Below are 18,370 nucleotides of genomic sequence, written 5' to 3'. Positions count from 1 at the left end.
GCATTGAAGACACAATGAAGACCATGGGCACAATACACTCCGGCTCGCCATCTGACCCTTTTCCACACCACATCTTCAACAAAGCCGGCAGCTCCATCGCACCCCACCTACGCAGCATCATCAACCTCTCCTTCGAGACCGCGACCTTCCCTGAAAGCTGGAAACAAGCTGAGATAAACACCCTACTAAAGAAACCCAAGGTGGACCGGAGCGAAATCAAAAACTTCCGGCCCATCTCCCTGCTCCCGTTGCCAGCTAAGATCATCGAGAAGATAGTCAACATCCAGCTCACCCGCTACCTAAAACACCACAGCATCCTGGACCCCTCCCAGACAGTATTCCGCAGCAACCACAGCACCGAGACCGCCCTCATCGCCGCCACAGACGACATCAGGATCCTACTGGACAAAGGCGAGACGGCGGCCCTCATCCTTCTGGACCTCCCTGCCGCCTTCGACACCGTCTGCCACCGCACACGACTCCACAACGCAGGGATCCGAGACAAGGCCCTGGACTAGACCTCCTTCTTCCTCTCCGGCAGGACCCAAAGGGTCCACCTCCCCCCGTTCCGAAGCCTCCAAGATCATCTGCGGAGTCCCGCAGGGATCCTCCCTGAGCCCGACGCTATTCAACGTCTACATGGCGCCCCTCGCACGCATCGCCCGACATCACGACCTCAACATAATCTCCTATGCCGACGACATGCAACTGATCCTCTCCCTCACCAAGGACCCCCTCACCGCCAAATCCAACCTCCACCAGGGAATGAAGGCCGCCGCTGACTGGATGGAGGATAGCCGCCTTAAGCTGAACACAGACAAGACGGAGATCCTCATCCTCAGGCCCAACCCCTCAGCATGGGAGGACTCCTGGTGGCCCGCGTCACTGGGAACACCCACCCCTCACCCACCAACCACGCACGCAACCTGGGAGTCATCCTCGACTCGAAACTCACAATGACCAAACAAGTCAACGCTGTCTCCACCAGCTGCTTCAACACCCTCCATATGCTCCGCAAGATCTACAGATGGATCCCGACTGACACAAGAAAAACAGTCACCCAGGCCATAGTCAGCAGCAGACTCGACTACGGGAACGCCCTCTACGCCGGAGCCCCGACCAAGCTCATCAACAGACTGCAAAGAATCCAGAATGCCTCTGCACGCCTGATCCTCAACGTCCCACACCGTGACCACATCACCCCCCACCTGAGGAACCTGCACTGGCTCCGTGTCGACAAAAGAATCTCCTTCAAGCTCCTGATCCACGCACACCAGGCACTCCATAAGACCGGCCCAGCCTATCTCAACAGTCGACTCTCCTTCTACGTACCCAACAGGAAACTCAGCTCCGCGGACCTCTCCTTGGCTACCGTCCCACGCTTCCGTAGAACCACAGCCAGAGGCAAATCCTTCTCCCACCGCGCCGCCAAGACCTGGAACACCCTCCCACTCATCCTACGACAAACCGAAGACCTTCTAACCTTCAGGAGACAACTTAAGACCTGGCTGTTCGACCAGTAGCAAGAGCACCCCCCCTCTCCCCATCCTCAGTGCCTTGAAACCCTCGCGGGTATGTGGTGCGCTTTACAAATTACTGATTGATATGAGAGGCTGGAGCAGTTGGAATACAGCTCAAGAAGAAATAACTTAAGGATCCTAAATGCCCCAGAGGGAACAGAAGGGGAGGATTTGAGAACGTCTGTGGTAGAATTTTCAACAACAGTAATCCCCCTAGAGGATGACAGTTGAAATAGTGGGAGATATTCAGAGAGTACATTGCGATTCCTTTAGGAGGAATCCTAATAGGAGGAAACATCGGAAAATACTGGTGAATTTTTTAACATATTTGATTAAGGAACAGTTATTGACGAAAGCACTGAAATCGAAATCCTTAACAGCAACGGAATTCAACTTCAGAATCACATCAGATATCTCCCGTATAATTCTGTAGCGATAATAGGAACTTGGAAAATGGATAGGTTAGAGGGGTTCATAAAATTAGACCCAACTCCTGCCACACTTAGGGTAATGCATGACTTCAAAGTGTTTAACCTAAGAGGGCACAAAGAGGCAGATGAACTGACTGACAACGTTAAAGCATGTACATTACCAATATAGGTAAAGACAGGCAGTTCAGAGTGGACTTCTGTTCAAGCAAATTAGAATACAGTTGGCAAGAACTTGCTTGTGCTATTCGGCTTTTCTAGGTTCGGTATTTTATTTTTTTGCCTGTTCATCTGAGATATGTTTAGTTATTCATGGGTTAACTCCAAAGGACAGTAGTTATGTCAATAGGGAAATTGGGAGAGTTCTCCCAGGAAGGGAAAAGAGGGGTTAGCGGAAAATGGAGCACTGGGTGGGGAGCATTGAGGGAAAAACTAAAAAAGATCTTCAGAAGCCTTATGCATACCTCAGACAACATATCAATAGGGTCAATGTGAGGTCAGTTTTTGTATGGGAATACAAATATGTGGGAGAAAAAGGTAAGGGTGGAGTAGCCCCAGCATGAACTTTGCAGTGGAATATAAATGGGTTGATCATGCAAAATAGACGGCAGTGAATCTTACAATACCTACGAGACTCGAGCACAAATCATTAGTTTTCAAGAAACACATCTAACTCGTACAGAATGCTTGTAACTCTTTAAACTACACAAAATGGCTTCAGCAAGTGGTTTGTAAAAACCACCATAGTTGCACTAAGGCTCTGATTTATATGGTAAAAAATATTATCCAGGATACCATTAAGACTATGTCATTGATAGCACAGGAAGGTGGATAATATTGACTATATGAATGAGTCACATGAACAACACATTAGTAGGATACCAGTGCCAAATACAGACAACATTAATCTAATAAAAAATGTTCACCTAATACTATTGTGCTTCCCTGCTCCCATTATAGTGGCAGGAGACTTTAATGTTTTTTCGGATAATGTTTTAGACAAGTAGGGATGACACTTGCCCCAAAGATGCAATCGAATATTAAAAACATGATATCAGAGCTAGGGTTGTGTGACACTTGGAGAAGGACAGTGGAATAAAAGAGAAGGCGTGTCCTCCACTTCTGCTTCGTAAGATGCAGGGAGTATGGACAAGTGAAAGGGAGGCGGAGTATAGTCTTCTAGAAAGTTGGTGGAAGTTCAGGCAGTGGTTAATGTTGGCTGGTCCTTGGTTGAGTAGAGCCTTGTGTGCATGGGTCAGCAGCATGAATTGACATGTGTTCAGTATGGAGAGCCAATGGAGTTGCCTGAGGTGGGGTGTGATGTGGGCTCGTCGGGAAAAGCCGAGGTGGAGTCTGGCTGCAGCGTTCTGTATGGTCTGAAGTCTCTGTAGGAGGTGAGCGGCAATTCCCATGTACAGGGCGTTGCCGTAGTTCAGCTGGTGATGAGGGCTTGTGTCACGATGCGTCTCGTGTGTAGGGATAGCCACTTGATGATCTTACATCGCATGCACAGAGTGAGGAAGCAGACAGGGGAGACGGCATTGTTCTGTGAACTCAGCACTCTAATGTATGGCATGTCTCTTCATAGTCACCATCTTCCAGTTCTCCATTACCTCCAAAGTGGGATTATTCTTTCCTTACAGATATTGGTTTCTGGGGAACAGGCCTTCTTGTTTTTTTAAACATGCTCAGTCCTATTCATTACTGTAGCCATGGGTAATTTGAAAGTTGAAACCTATCAGAGAAATACTCCCAAACTGAGCAAATTCTTGGTCATAAAATTATTAATTATTTCAAAACAGGTCTTTTTATAGGAGGAATACATACAGCAATACCTGTCTGATAAGGTATTTGGTGATTAAACTCAATCAACTGATGACTTATTTTCATCAATGAGATTATTATCTGTTTGTCACTAACTGATATCACTACTCTACTAACCATATAAAATGATTGTTAGTTTTTAATGGCCATCTCTCCTGGTGTTGTTGCAGACCTGAACTCAACGGGAATCATTTGCCAACATTTCACATAATCTGGTTGGCGAGGACTCATGGGTTCTGCTGCTGTCCCTTACTAGTATTTGTTACTCAATATCTCCTCCTGGATGCTCATACAATATCACTAGAAAGGTCCTACCTGTGATCAAGTATTCCTCATTGTAACTGCTAGGGCTGATGTAAAAGCCACAATAGTATTCCGTTGAGCTGTAGATAAACGTCAGGTTCTGGATCTCAGCTGCACCTTTGAACACCTGCAGAGGTTGAAAAATTCAGAATTTCAATACATTGTCTAATCTAGCAGTATTGTTGTGAACTTTCTCCTGACACTTTTGTTCCCCTTCGCCTCAGCCAGAAGGGTTTGTTATAATGAAAGAAGGGTCTAATGCAGGCAGCTTGTGACAGAGGTTCCTCAGGTGAAGTTCAGTTGTTGAGACATAGAAAGACATAAGTGATCAGTCTGTTTTTAGGTATTCATTGCACTGACCATTGACACCCATCTTATTCTATCACTGACCACAGTCATGTTCTTCTACCAGGTGTCAGGATTAATCTAGTACATGCCACAAACTCAATAGCCTCTTGAATGGTAGTTATTAACCTTCCCAATATCAGACGAATTGAAGGCAAAGTCAGCCCCGAATAAACTCTGAACTTGCAATCACTGGGGTGGTGTACACAAAACATTTCCAGCAGCTGCATTTGCCATCTTATACCCTTATCATAAACACTTTGATGGTTGTGAACCATCTACTATAAATCAAATAGTTGGTGTGCTTTGCATGTGTATCACAATGTTCCTGTAAGTTATTTGCTACCACGCCACCACAACCACCGCCAGCGCAAACCCCTTAGCCCCAGAGCATGGTGTGATTAGTGAAGCGGATTCTAGCCTGCTATCCTACAACGCAGTGGTGTACTCCTACCGGCAAGTTCACTGGTTCACAACTGGCTCTTGCAGACTGCACAAGGAAAGGACAACTTTGGATCCAGGCACCGACATAACACGGTGCAGCCACAGACCACACAAGTACTGTTCACATATCAAGTCAACTTTCGGGCAGCTATACTATGCGGAGACTATTCCCGGAAGTACTGTGGCATCTACAGATTGACAATGGTATTGATATATGAGTAAATGTCTGGGAAGGGTCACAACATCCCCCTAAACTATCAGGTCCGATCATTTGCCCTCTGCGCATACAAACTTTACAGTTATTCCTTCTTTTGCACTCTACTTTAATCATTAACACTGTAACAGCTATATGCAATATACATCATTAAAGTCTAGCACCCTATATACGAGCACGATCTTTACAAACGCCTACGATGGAAATCCCTCACAACCTATTTTAGATTTTCGCATAATGTGATGTTTTTATAGCATGTTAATGTATTTATTTACGCTTGTTCAAATTTTATACTTTTTCATCTGTTATCATAATATTGTTAAGCTATTAATTAAACAAACTATTATCCCATTCCCTGGTTCACCCCATTCTCACATTTCAAGCAGACAGACTAGAGCCCTTACCTCAAGTGTCTCAATGTCATACTTAATCAAGCTGTAGTTGCCAAAGTATTCGCTGTACATATCGGTGGAGGAGTCATTTAGAAACTTGGCTCGTATTGCTAGAAAAAAAAAAAACAGGAAATATTAATAAATTTAAACTTTTCAATCTCAGTTACATCAACTATTGATAATGAATAACATTATCAAGAAGATTAGGGGTTTAGTATGGAAGGCTGAGTATTAAGTCAACCTAGCAGTGGAAAGCTATATAGCCTGAGTCACATATTTTTACCAGTCTGACAGTGTCCCCCTCTAACCCTAAGGGTGAGGTTTTCTTGTGTTCTTGCAACTACCAGATAACAATGCCATCTTGTGCACGCTTTTCCACTCAGCATTTACTCCAGTTACAACCATGCATGTGTGTGTAAGGCTAATTTAAAAAGCTCACTCCAGACACCAATTAGGTTTTGACTGGGGAGGTCAAACGTTACTCTTGCTTTGTTTACGCGTTTTATACAGCCCTGGAGAGATGTAAATACCATAATTATCACATATAGCGGTGTTCTTTCTGCGTAACAGCGAAAAGGCCACCGCAGGTCTAACGTCAGCATGGTTTGTCAGAGGGAGGACCCGCCGCGATGCCCTGTATTTTCGGTTGACTGAACAGCCTAGGTGGATGCGGTGTGTTTGAGCCACGAAGAGTAATAGCGAGAGGACCACCAAGGACAGAGTTACTTCCCACCCACCCCCGAGCCTCATGGCAAGGTTGGTTGAGGTGTGACCCCCGACCACAGCAGGTACCCGATCAGGAGCGGTTACATCATGCAGCTGTAGCCAGATTTTGGGTGATACAGGTACCCGATCAGGAGCGGTTACATTATGCAGCTGTAGCCAGATTTTGGGTGATACAGGTACCCAATCAGGAGCGGTTACATCATGCAGCTGTAGCCAGATTTTGGGTGATACAGGTTACTGCCCGCCCCGATTGTTTGAGGGTATTTTAATTGGTTTTCACGTGCACATTACATTTTAGAGTTCTGGTCCTGACGAAGCGCAAACGACCCTTAAGGCGACGCAGGCGCGAAACATGTTGACCTATGCCTTTCCATTACCCGGGCATAGTATGCCATTGGGGTCTAGATTTTATTTAGCAGTTGAGTCTGCTTAGGGTACACGATTCAGACAATTGCTGCATGTTTACCCTTTACGAATTTCTCTTAACGCTTGCACGCACTTTTGTTTTCACCCTCATTGGACCCCACACACCCACATGCACCATCCGGTAGTCCTATAAAAGATCTCCGATAAAGAGACCCTTCGGGGGACCCGTGGGGAATTGCAGCGCCGGCCCCACGAGGAGCAACTGCCCGATGATGAAGCATGACACCCTATGGGGTGTGTGAGGGCAACAGAGGGCACAATGGTTTTTCCTTTTATCTGAGGGTCCCTTCACCTAGGATCTCTTCTTTTTTCTTCTTTTAATACATGGTGACATTTTGCACCTTATTGTATGGGTGACTTTTTGCACCCTACTTTTAGGAACAGTGTCCTCTTTGTGATATTAATGTAGATATAAGGAGCGTAGACACTGGCCCTTGTATAAGCTCCTTGGTCCCCCCCCTCTTTTGTATAGTAATGAGATGTAAATACCAACATTTAAATGGAATTTCCATGTGTATGGGCCAGACACTCACAGTAAGGCATAACTCACTGTTCAACTTAAATAAGACCAGAAGTCATTATTAATAATAATACTTGGTACACTTTTACATGATTCTCTTGTACCTTTTCAATTAATGTATTTAATGTCTCTTTTATTTTATTTATGTATTGGTTTTGTAGCATATGATTAGGGTGTCCTAGCACTAGAAGATGCTGGAAGAAACAAGAAGCTATGAGTGACAAACTGTCAGGTTTTCTAAAGTTTCCTAAACGCAAGGTGATTGTAAAGCAAAAATAAGGAGTTACACTCATTGGCTGTCTCCTAAGCAAGATCTTTGGACTTCAAACCCAAATGACTGGTTGAAGACACTGACCTATCACAGTGGTATCATCCCATGAACCACATTGATGGACCTGACATACCACAGGAACCTTAGTCTTTGTCTCAACTCAACTTTAGAAAGCTCATCTAACCACTTCTGAGAGGCAGTTCCTAAAACGTGGGCTGTCCCAGGATTCCCATCTAGATGCAGTGTAAATTAGGTACCATCTGAGGAACTGATCAAGGAAAAACCAAAAGGTCTGATTATCAAAGCAAGGGGAATAACACAATGGTCGAAAAGGGGCAAGTTGAGGGGAAAAAACACCCTGTGACACCCAGGTCAATGGCTTTAATGAAGATTATAAAGGAGGCAGAACTACTGCCTGCCAATATTTGTTCAGAAAGGACACTAACCCACGAAGAGATCTGCTTAATGAGATGAGGACCAATAACTAGGTTAATTATTACCCAGCCCAATAATTCTCAGTTTCTCACCCTTGAGAGGATGAAAGGCGGAGTAAGCCTGCCTGCATTTGAAGATGTGTCATTCGGTAAACACACTGGGCTAATGAAAATATATTATATAGCATTATTCTTACCCACAAAGGTTGTTAGTGTGCTTTACATGTACCACCTCTACATAAACATGGATCTGGCAATATCGTTACACAAAACAAGGTAAATAAGCAATTTACAAAGAGGCTGTTGTGGCATAAATCTCCGCACACCAAATTTGTTTGCCTTCAGCATCCACAGCTAATGTGGTACAATACCTCAGTTAATATTGACATCGATGTACGCAATGATAGTTGTGTGCATGAAAACGAAATCGAATCACTGTTGTCTAAATCACCAGAGATTAACTTTCCATCTGCCAGAAATACGTGGTCAGGCAGGCCCTGTGACCTAGGCCTGAGGCAACTGATTGACAGATCACTGGTGGGGTGGCAAGTAACCAGCAGAACAAACGCACAATGAGGAAAAACCCAAATTAGTCCCACAGATAGGCAGCAACACCACAATGGTCCGGGGAGATTTGCCCCACTAAAACACACATGGCATGTTCCCAAAACATCATAAAGTTAGATGCCACATGAAGTTAGAAGAACTCAGCCAATCAGGACACAGCACATGCTGGACATCTGGACACATTATCCAGTGGCCCTCACTGGGTCCACGTCAGGTCGAGAACCATCTGCATTTGTCATCAGGTGGGAGTAATTTATGGCTAGGTTACGGTTTAGACATAGGAAGGAGAAAGAAAGGTGACCGTTTTATACAGCTCTTAACAATACCACCTTTAAAGCTAAATAGAAACATTTATGTGACCAATCTGAAGTATATGAAATAATCGAATTACATAAGACTTCTTAAATAATGCTTTGTAAAAGTCTGAAAATGGTTGCACTGTGGTTTTACTCAGTATTTAAGTAAATGCTGAACAACCAGATGCAACTCTTGTTGCAATGAGTTGCCCCACGTTTTGCTAAACTACTGATATACTTTGACTGAGTGTGCCCTAAGTTCCTGCCAAACAGGTACGTAGGGCCTATGTTTTTTCCCTAAACTGCATTGAAATCAAAACCCAATTGGCACTCTTTGGCCACAGGTCAGTCCCTTGAAAAAGGTATCACAGGTACCAAGGGCACTGTGGCCAGGGAAGGAATAGAAGGGCTGCAGCATTTATTGTGCCACCCTTAGAGGCCCTGTACCTTTACACACACACACTGCCTTTGCAGGCTGAGTGTTTTGGTGCAGAACAAAGTGAAGAGTCGACATGGTACACATCCCTGTGTGACACGCCTAAAATCCACTGCCCTGGCATAGGTCAGCCACCCCTCTAGATGGGGGCCCTATACCAGTGGTGTGGGTACAGGTGAATGAGCCCTGTACCCCTACAGTGTCCAAGTCCATTCTTAGACATTGTAAGTGCAGTAATGCCATTAAGAGTATAAGGTGCTGGGAGTTTGTCTTTATGAACTCCACAGCCCCATAATGCCTTTACTGTGAAGTTTGGTATCAAACTTCTCAGCACATTAAACCCACACTGATGCCAGTGTGGGATTTAATGAAAAATGCACTCAGCGGGCAGCTTAAGAGATGCCCCCTGAAAAACAACCTAACACTAGTGTCCGGCTGAGCGGCTACTCTCCAGCTGCCACCACCAGACATGTTTCTGGACTCCTGGGTTGAAAGCCTGCTTCTCTTGGGGGTATGAAACAATGCACATCCAGGGACAAGGTGCCAAGCCTCCTCCCCCAGGATGCAGTATAAACAACAGTTGTTCCTGACGTATCTTATTCATTACCCTGAAGAGGCCGCAGACTCCTTCTTTGATGGAATCTTTGAGTCTTTGGCCTCTTTGGGGGTAGTGAATAAGATACATCAGGACCAACTGTTGTTTATACTGTATTTGCACCCAGGTCCTTTGAGATGTTTTGGGAATACCCCATTAGTATATAATCCTCCCCAGTATGGGCAGGGTCCATGAAGGGGAAGCTTTAAAGGCTTGCCAGCTTTGTGAGCTTCCTCAGGCCTTTGCTGCTTCCAGCAACTGACCCCCACCGGTTCTGATCCCAACTATGGGCGGAGAATCGGCGGACAAATCAAGTGAGGAAGGAAGATTTGCCCACCTTTGCCAACGCCACCCCTCGTGTGGGGGAGGAGAGGTGAAGCACAACTCTCAGTCCCCGCCATCTTGCAGATGGGAGGACCCAGCCAACCAGAGTGAGGCATATACCCCTTTTCACTGGAGGGTGGCATAATAGGGGGTGTACCCACCCCAAGGAAGGGACCCATTGGTCCCAACCTTTACTTACCTGTAACACCTTAGGGGCACCCCTGAACCTTGCCTCCTCAGACAAGAACCGACCAAGAAGAAGAGACCGAAGAGTTGTGCCGAAACTAAGAAGAGGAGGACGCCCACAGACTTGGCCCCTGCCCTACCGGCCTATCCCCACCTCGAACCTGCTCCAGCGAAATCCCAGTGTGTCCTGCAGCCAGCAACCTCAAGAACCCCTAGGACCTGCCCTGCCCCCCAAAAGAAAGACTTGGTCTCCTGTAAGCACCGGATTTGCTCACCCACAGACTCTGGCCAAATCTGCGAGTCTGCACCACTCTGCACCCGTCGTCTACTGCCCGAGTCCGAGTGGCCCAACACCACAAGGAGGTCTCCCCAGCGATCCTGAACTGAGATCTGGTGATCTCTGACCTGCCTAGAGTCCCCAAGCGAAGCCTGTAGCCTCTTTCTGGAGGGTTCCCCCCTACTATGATCAGAGCTGGTAAGAAAACCGGACTCCTAAAGACCCTCTTGCACCAGACGTCCCACGGCCTTGGGTGGCCCAACCAACAGTGTCCCAGCATCCCCAGGCATCCCAACTTACCTCTCCAACTGGTGGTCACCTCCAGAAGATCTTCGTCCCCGAGCCTGCAGTCTTTTGTTACAACCGAAGAATCCCTATTGAAATCAACAGGGCACCCAACGCCAAACCAGCACCCTGCACCCAGCCGCTCCTGTGCCGCTACGAGTGTACTTTGGGTGTTAGCTTGGATCCCCCTTTGCCCTGAGCCTAACACCAGGAGCTTTTCTCCCACACCCTTGTGGCCTGCCCATTAGCAGCCACCAACCGGGTCTGGTGAGCAGACTTCTACCACCAGCTAGTTCTCAGTTTTAACGCGCGTTGTGAGGACAGAGAGCGCTCCAAGACAGCAATATTAGTTTTTTTACATTCACATAATAAAATCTAGAGCGCATTTTCTACGGATTCAGAAGGTTTCATTTTTAAAGGTGCTCAACAGACACAAAACCCACAACAGCAACACAGTGCATTTCTGAATCCACTCCTGACCCCTTGACATAGGTCCTGTGTTTTTGTTCCATAGAATTCCTCAGGTAGTTGTGTAAAGAACCTTGTAAGACCAAAACTTTTCAACTGATGTTTAAAATCTCTAACAGTCACGGAAAAGTGAACAAGTGTCAAACATTCTGATTTAGCAATACTTGCCAAGGCTTGAACTGCAGAAGGCCTTCTGTGCGTGGTTGGGCAGACAGGTGCAGCTGTCTGTAAACTGATAAGCTGAAATTGTCATCAAAGTCAATAGAATCCACAACCGCATCTTGGCATCCATGGTGATAATCCAGAGTAGCAGAACCTTCTTGATGTCTGTCGATCTGGGACGATAAATGAAAGAAACTAGGATACATGTTTCCATTCTATGAAACAGAAAAGTTGAAAAAAGGTCTTGGGTCTTTCTCCTGCCCTGATCTACCTGTTTATTGCACAGATGTATACCTTCAAATAAAAATCAGAATACATATGTTATGATACCCAAAATAGGCATACCAGTCGAGGAATAACCTCTCCGTGCTGAAGCAATACAGAGATCAATGTTGCAGATGGAGAAATGCTCACATCACTCCTTTCCCTTCTTTTATGCAACAGTAACTAACACACCAAGTTCAACCAATTAAAATAGCTTACCTTCCTTGAAGCATCACAGAACTAACCACCCCACCAATGCTGGAAGTGATGTTTTAACACTTCTATGTATATGATATCATGTAAATAATTTCCATTGGTCACTGTGCCCTAACTAGTGTTGGTCACAATGTTTGTTCTGTGTAAGAAAATGCTCTTTTTGCATGGTCACCCCCCACCCCCGTTTTCTGGATTCTTATTGCTTGTGTATGGACTCCAAACACTGGGGTGCTGCTCTCCAGTGCCCTCTGAATGTGCTCGGTCCCCTAAAACCTATAGAATTGGCTAATCCCTGATTGGCTAGTATATGGTACTCTGTGCACCTAGGACCTGCAAGGTAAATGTCACTAGAAGACTGCAGCACCTATTGTGCCACCACTAAAGTGACAACGCAAAGAATGCCTTCAGGCCTACCCCTGTAGCTAGAGTGTGCAGTTTTAAAACTGCAGATTTCACCTGGCAAAAAAAACCTTTTGCCAGCCCTAAACCTTCCTTTGTGGACCCAAACACCTATAGGGCAGGGTGCATGGTATTTAAAACATAGAACATGAACACTTATATTCCACATGTCCTGGCAGTGAAAAATCTCCAAAGTGGCGTCTCACTTTGGCAAGGCTGTCTCTTCCAAAGAAAAGCACTGGGTTCTATTATTACAACATATAATGCATATGTTCAGTTTGGGAATAGCTAGAACCATGGTTCAAGGACTCAAATTATTAGTAATGTAATCTATTGATCAAGTTGAAATCTAAATCACAATTTTGAAAATGCCACCTTTAGAAAGTTGGCATTTTCAAGCCTAAAGCCTCTAGTAGCCTTTTTAGAGTTAATCCCCCTAACGGTTACCTGGCAGTCTGCTTGCCCCTGAAAGGAGGGAGTTGTGAATAGTTCCCAGGAAATGGAACAAATGGGCCTTGGCTGGAAGGAGCCCTCCAGACAGGATGGCCAGGAAGATGTGCCCACCAACTACACCAGCTTTAAAGGGGCGTCCCCTGTTACAGGCAGATGTAATTCACACCTGGGCTTGCCCTGCCAGAGTGGTAATAATCCTGGGGGAGGGGATTGAGGGGCGCGGTTTCAGAACTAGATTGCATGGGAGTTTTTCTTTTCCCTAAACCCACCTTATGAGCGTTCCCACAACTCTGCCCAAGGGGAGAAGGGTTCTGCCATATTGGATTTTAGCAGTTCAGTGCATTGTGGGATTGTTTAGGGCCAGGGAGTGATATCAAAGTGGGTAGGGCAACCCGTGTGAACATATAGCCTATTGGTCAGGAGGTTCGCCCTACCCACAAGCTAGTGTCAAGCATTAATGTCGCACCCCTGCATACCTTCTTCAGAACACTTCTGGACCTGTGGAAGACAGAAGGAGGACTGAAGACAGAAGGAGGACTGTATCTGCTGCTCATACTGTGGAGAAAACCCCCAAGAGCTGGACCTGCTCCCCACTTGTACCCTGAACAGATTAGTGGACTCCAAGGGGGTAGTTGACCAGCCTCCAGTTCGGCACCAGGAGCACAAACGCTGCAAGAAGCTCAAATCTCTGCTAAACCCAGCTGACCAGTTCCATATGGACTTGCCTTGGACCCTGCTTGGGGCTTCCGGGAGATTGAGTCTTAATCCCCAATTAGTGCCTAAAAGGTCTTCGACTCTTTGCTGGAGTTAAAGTGGAGTCTTCATCATTTAAAATTGCAAGACTAGACACTTAAAAACATTTTGCCAAAAGAACAAGAAGCTACCACCATACAACCATCCACGTCAAATTGCCGGTCGGACTCACCTTGATGGTTTGCCCCGCTGAAAGGATTCTGACTGCCAGAAAAGTTTCAAACGCAGAACACTTCATCTGGACCAATGTCGAGCAGCTACCAGACGATGACAATGCCTTTATGGGGCCCAACTTCAGACTACATCTGCTCACAGTTTTCCCACCTTCAACGTCAAGAGCCTTGAACTTCCTGCTAGAGCAGAGGCTCTGACAAAGGTCCTGTGCTTCACCCGGCTTAATTTTACGAGCAGTTTTTTAGATCCTACTGGCAACCTGACTTGCTGCATACCTTGCAGACAAGGATTTTTCTCTAGAAACACAACTAAGTCAGAAGGTACATTTTCCACCGGGAAACACCTGGTCCCTGTATCCAACACAAGCTCCATCGCGGTCGCCCTTAACATTTGACTTTTACCCAGTCTATCGTGATTAGATACCGATTGTTGGTGCTTTGTACGTTTTGGTGCTAGAAACTTCTAAAGCTTTAAAAAATAATTTCTCCGGTTCTCTACAAAGGATTTTTATTGTTTTGGTGCTCGTCTGCTCATTAAAAAGTTCACTATATTTTATAAATCGGAATGGGATTTTTATTGTGCTGTTTTTCTACTTTTTCACTGTTTTGCTACTTATAAATGCTTTACACATTTCTCCTAAGTTAAGCCTGCCTCCTCTGTGCTACAGCTACCAAGGGTTGAGCTCAGGTTTACATTGAGACCTAACTGAACCTAGTAAGGAATGGTGCCATTGCTACTTTAGAGGACTCCCATCCTCTTCAACTAATAATCCAGTTTCTCAAATTAAGGTAATGAAATCTGACAGTGTTTAAGATGTCTGTACTTTACCAACTTTTTAAGTTTTTAACTTCTGACAATTGCTCCCTCACAAAACATCTTCTAGCAGAGAGTATCTAGCAAAAAAATGAATCTATGAGTTTTATATTTAGCAACAAGGGTAATATATTTATATGAGGTTGCTGAGTTTTGTCTTGCAAAGTTCATTCTTGTGGATCTAACCAACTCTAATTTCAATCTTTCCGCTGATCACAACTCGTTCTAAAAAAGTGTGGATTGTTTTGAAGTTGTCGCACCATACCTAATTGTGCATTTAGCAGTAAATATCCTAAGTACTGCAAGTGGCTGGTATAGATCCAACTACGCAAGGAAGCAACAGCAGGATGCCAAGCTTCAAACAACTTTCAGACGATAAAGAGATATTAGATTAATTTACTGGAATAAATGCATCATCGAATGTGGTTTCTTTCATAAAAGAACTCCAGACGGTATTTGGATAGAATCAGAATTGTAATTAGGGGAACATGACACTGTGCCAGAGCCCCAAGTACTGGGGATTCGGATCACTGATGCTTTTGTGCACCATCAAAACGGTGTGGTTGCTTTACTGGGAGCCAACAGCAAAGTTCCAGTTACTTACTAGTGGTTTTCATGGCTCTGAGTCAAAGTGTTCTTTGCCACAGTGCTTTAAGTTTCCCCTTTGTCTCACGCAATTAGACACTTCACCCCCTCAGATGCGTATCCTTCCACTAAGCAGCATATTGGTTTAGTGGTTTACTGACGTAGCGCAGAAATAGTGCCCTCAGTAAATTGGAAAAAAGATTTATTCTCACTAGGGGGATAAATCTGCCCTTGATTTTATGGAAAAAAGGGGATCTTATCTCCAAGAAGATGACTTAAACTAATAGAGGAAGGCCTGTGATGCGGAAAAAGGACATGGTGGCAATGCCTTGGGGAAGGCTTGATTCCTTATACTTAATATACCTAAAGACTGGGCGGTTACATTCTTTCTAGCAGGTAGTTTTTTCTGAAGAAAAAATACGTTTAGGACGAATTTTGCAATAGTGCACTAAAAATCACAGGGCACCATAGCCAAGAATAATACACCGCCTTCTAAGTTTGAGAAACCTACAGTTCAAAACCACACAAAGCCACATCTCCTGACTTAGAAAGAAATAAGAAATACATGATCAGGGAGCATTTTGAGGTTATGTAATACTTTACCAACCTCTTCTGCAATGGCGTACCACTATATTACTTGGACTGCCTTGTCTACTGCTGCATCATCCGTGCAGATATAACCTCAGATTTACCATTATACAGACTACTACTTCATCCCCATCGTTTAGTATTAAGCTTATATTGTTGTTTTCAAATGTATTTTTCGAATTATTTTTATGTTAATGTTAATCTTATATGCGTTATTTATTATTTTTTGTAAATTAACCTGATTCATTTGCAATTAATTTAAATTTAAACTAGTAAACACTCAAAAAGAGCAACAAAGGCCTGCAAATCCATGTGGCTTCACGAACCTTAACTGGGGTCTGTGAAGCTCCCAAAAAAGAGAAAAATGTAGGCAAGTGTCAACTGCATCACTTAAGTAGATGCAAAGCATGAGTTGGCACTCCTTTATACTCTTCTTACAACTAGAATTAAAATCAATACCCTTCTCTCCCCTCTGATGAGGATTAGCAGAAACACGAGACCCCTCACCAGTAGTGTCCTGCTGGACACGTTCTAGTGTTTCAGCAGACACCGAGTTTACCAGCCACTCCCCAGAGGGCTGGACACACATGCACCCATCCATCACAGGCGTCACGAGTGACGTAAAAGGGCCCGGGTGCACGTGCTCGTGGCCAGTTAACCAGTCAATCGCCTGACTCTGTGTCACTCATTTTAGTAGCATGTGGGACCAGGGCCAACTACACTACATCACCAATCCTTTATTTGCCCTGGGAATATCGTCAGCACGGGCATAAAATGTGGTGTTCGCAACACCCGACAACATTTTACTATTAGTAAAAGACCCAGAACACACATCGGAGCACTACTAATTATGATATATTTAATTCCGGCAGGTGGTTGGGCCTAGGTGTAACTTGGTCTAGATTAATATCTTTAAGAAAACGTTTCCTCGCAAATTGGATTCCCCAAAACAAATTGCAATTTCAACCGATTAATAGGCATTGTGTATCACTGGGACTAGGATATCATACTAGGAGAGAAGTGAAAGTATAGCTGTGGTTGCAAACGTAGAGAAGCGGATGAGTCTGCAGCTACCAGGAGCTGGAAGAGTATCTCTTATGGAGATGGTGCCTCTCCTGAAACTCTTACACCACTTGCATAGTAATATCCTGATCCCACTATCTAGGCCCTTCTTGGAACAACTTAGATCGCCAACCATCAAGTTGGCATGGGGAGGGCGCCAACCTAGGATTGCATGGAAATAAATGCAGCTCCCCTACGAGGAGGGAGAAGGCGCTGCTCCAAATTCCAAGGTCTACTAGACTACTACCTCTACCTTCCTTCACAGGATCAGTTCGCCTTCCATAAGACCAGGCAACCTCCACACTGTGCCTTGGAGGCAGGTTTGATTGCCCCAATCCTGTTAAATTCTGCTTTGCTGCAAAATCCATCTAGGCCTTCCAAAGAGAGACACGCTGTAAATTGTACTATATGGGCATAGTCCAGTCTGGCGGCACTGACTGGGATAGAGGGCAGATATTTGTTGTTCTGCAAGGGGGCACTGGCAGACATGTGACTGGCTCCAACTCACTCCTTCTTATTCCTCCGAAACTGAAAAATACCGATCGTTCTCTGGCAATGCTGCCAGGATGTGGAATGTTCTCCCTAGAGTGCTCAGATGCAACCCCTCCTTCTCCTGTTTCAAAAGGGACCTGAAAATCCATCTCCTTAACAAATACTTTTCTGACCAACGTCAACTAACCTAGACTTCAATATCCAAGTTTACTCCTCTCTCTTGACATTCAAGGATAGTTGGTGACCGGACAGTGTTAACCACCTTATCTTCCATGCTGTACTTTTTTTTTTATCCCTGGTTTTGCTTCCTTACTGCCTGCTTACTATGTAATACAATTTCCGTCCGTTTTTCTTTACAGTATGTATGTAAAGCGCTCAGATACCTATGGGTCAAGCTAGCACTATATAAAACTTTTAAATTAAAATAAATGAGCGACAAATATATGATGTTCAGTCAGAGGGTGTAGGAGCGTGTACTACAGAGTTTACGGGCCCCATCAGGGGCCCGGGCTAAACACCGGCCGGGGGGCGGAAGCTCCTTCCCCACACATTTTGATAGCCCGCTCGAAAGATTGGTCTCCCCAGGGCAAACACGACCCCCCCCCCCCCCCAATCCTGGAGCGAGCTGAGTAGGCAAGGTGGGAGGGGATAAATAGGGGGCAACAGGCACAGGGAGGCACAAATCCCCCCTCCCCCACGCAGGAGGGACGCAGTTGTTCAAAGCAAGGGGACAACTGGCCTACCTCCTGGAAGGGGGTTGAGGCAACATTTAGTCGTGAAGGCGGACATTTCTTCGCGCTGTTATTTAGAAGAAGCTGGAACTGGTGGGACTGTTTTTAGGTCTCGCCTGACCCAGCGCATGCGCTGGTCTGGCGAGACTAATTGAGAGGGCTCAAAAAAGTGCTACCAGGCCAGCCTAGAGCTACAGTGCATGTGCGCGGGCGCCATGCTTTTCCGCGATTACTTTCACTTTCGTGGTCACAGGGCCACTTTGATGTTTGATCGCGATCACTTTCAAGCCTGCACTGCCGCTTGTCTTTTATTATGAGATGAATGTATGACAGAACAACGAAAGCCTTTCACAACTAAGGCTTCTACAGCAGCTGCCGAAGAACGACATTACCATTA

At 45.3% G+C, this 18,370-nt stretch overlaps 1 protein-coding gene across 1 annotated transcript in view; it reads right to left on the bottom strand.

The window, feature by feature from the left end:
• LOC146796817 (metalloproteinase inhibitor 3-like) overlaps nucleotides 1-18,370 on the bottom strand; it is an 85,415-nt gene that overhangs the window by 45,489 nt on the left and 21,556 nt on the right. Inside the window, exons 2-4 of the mRNA XM_085629541.1 lie at nucleotides 11,450-11,616; nucleotides 5,483-5,580; nucleotides 4,088-4,202 (exon numbers count right to left, since the gene is read on the bottom strand). Coding sequence (XP_085485667.1) covers nucleotides 4,088-4,202; nucleotides 5,483-5,580; nucleotides 11,450-11,573 — 337 coding nt within the window. The 5' untranslated portion in view covers nucleotides 11,574-11,616. The remainder of the gene's footprint in view (nucleotides 1-4,087; nucleotides 4,203-5,482; nucleotides 5,581-11,449; nucleotides 11,617-18,370) is intronic.

This window comes from Triturus cristatus, chromosome 10 (assembly GCF_964204655.1).
Source record: "Triturus cristatus chromosome 10, aTriCri1.1, whole genome shotgun sequence".
Classification (NCBI taxonomy): Eukaryota; Metazoa; Chordata; class Amphibia; order Caudata; family Salamandridae; genus Triturus; species Triturus cristatus.
The sequence above is the reverse complement of the archived record's forward strand: the minus strand, read 5'-3'. Positions and strand labels throughout refer to the sequence as shown.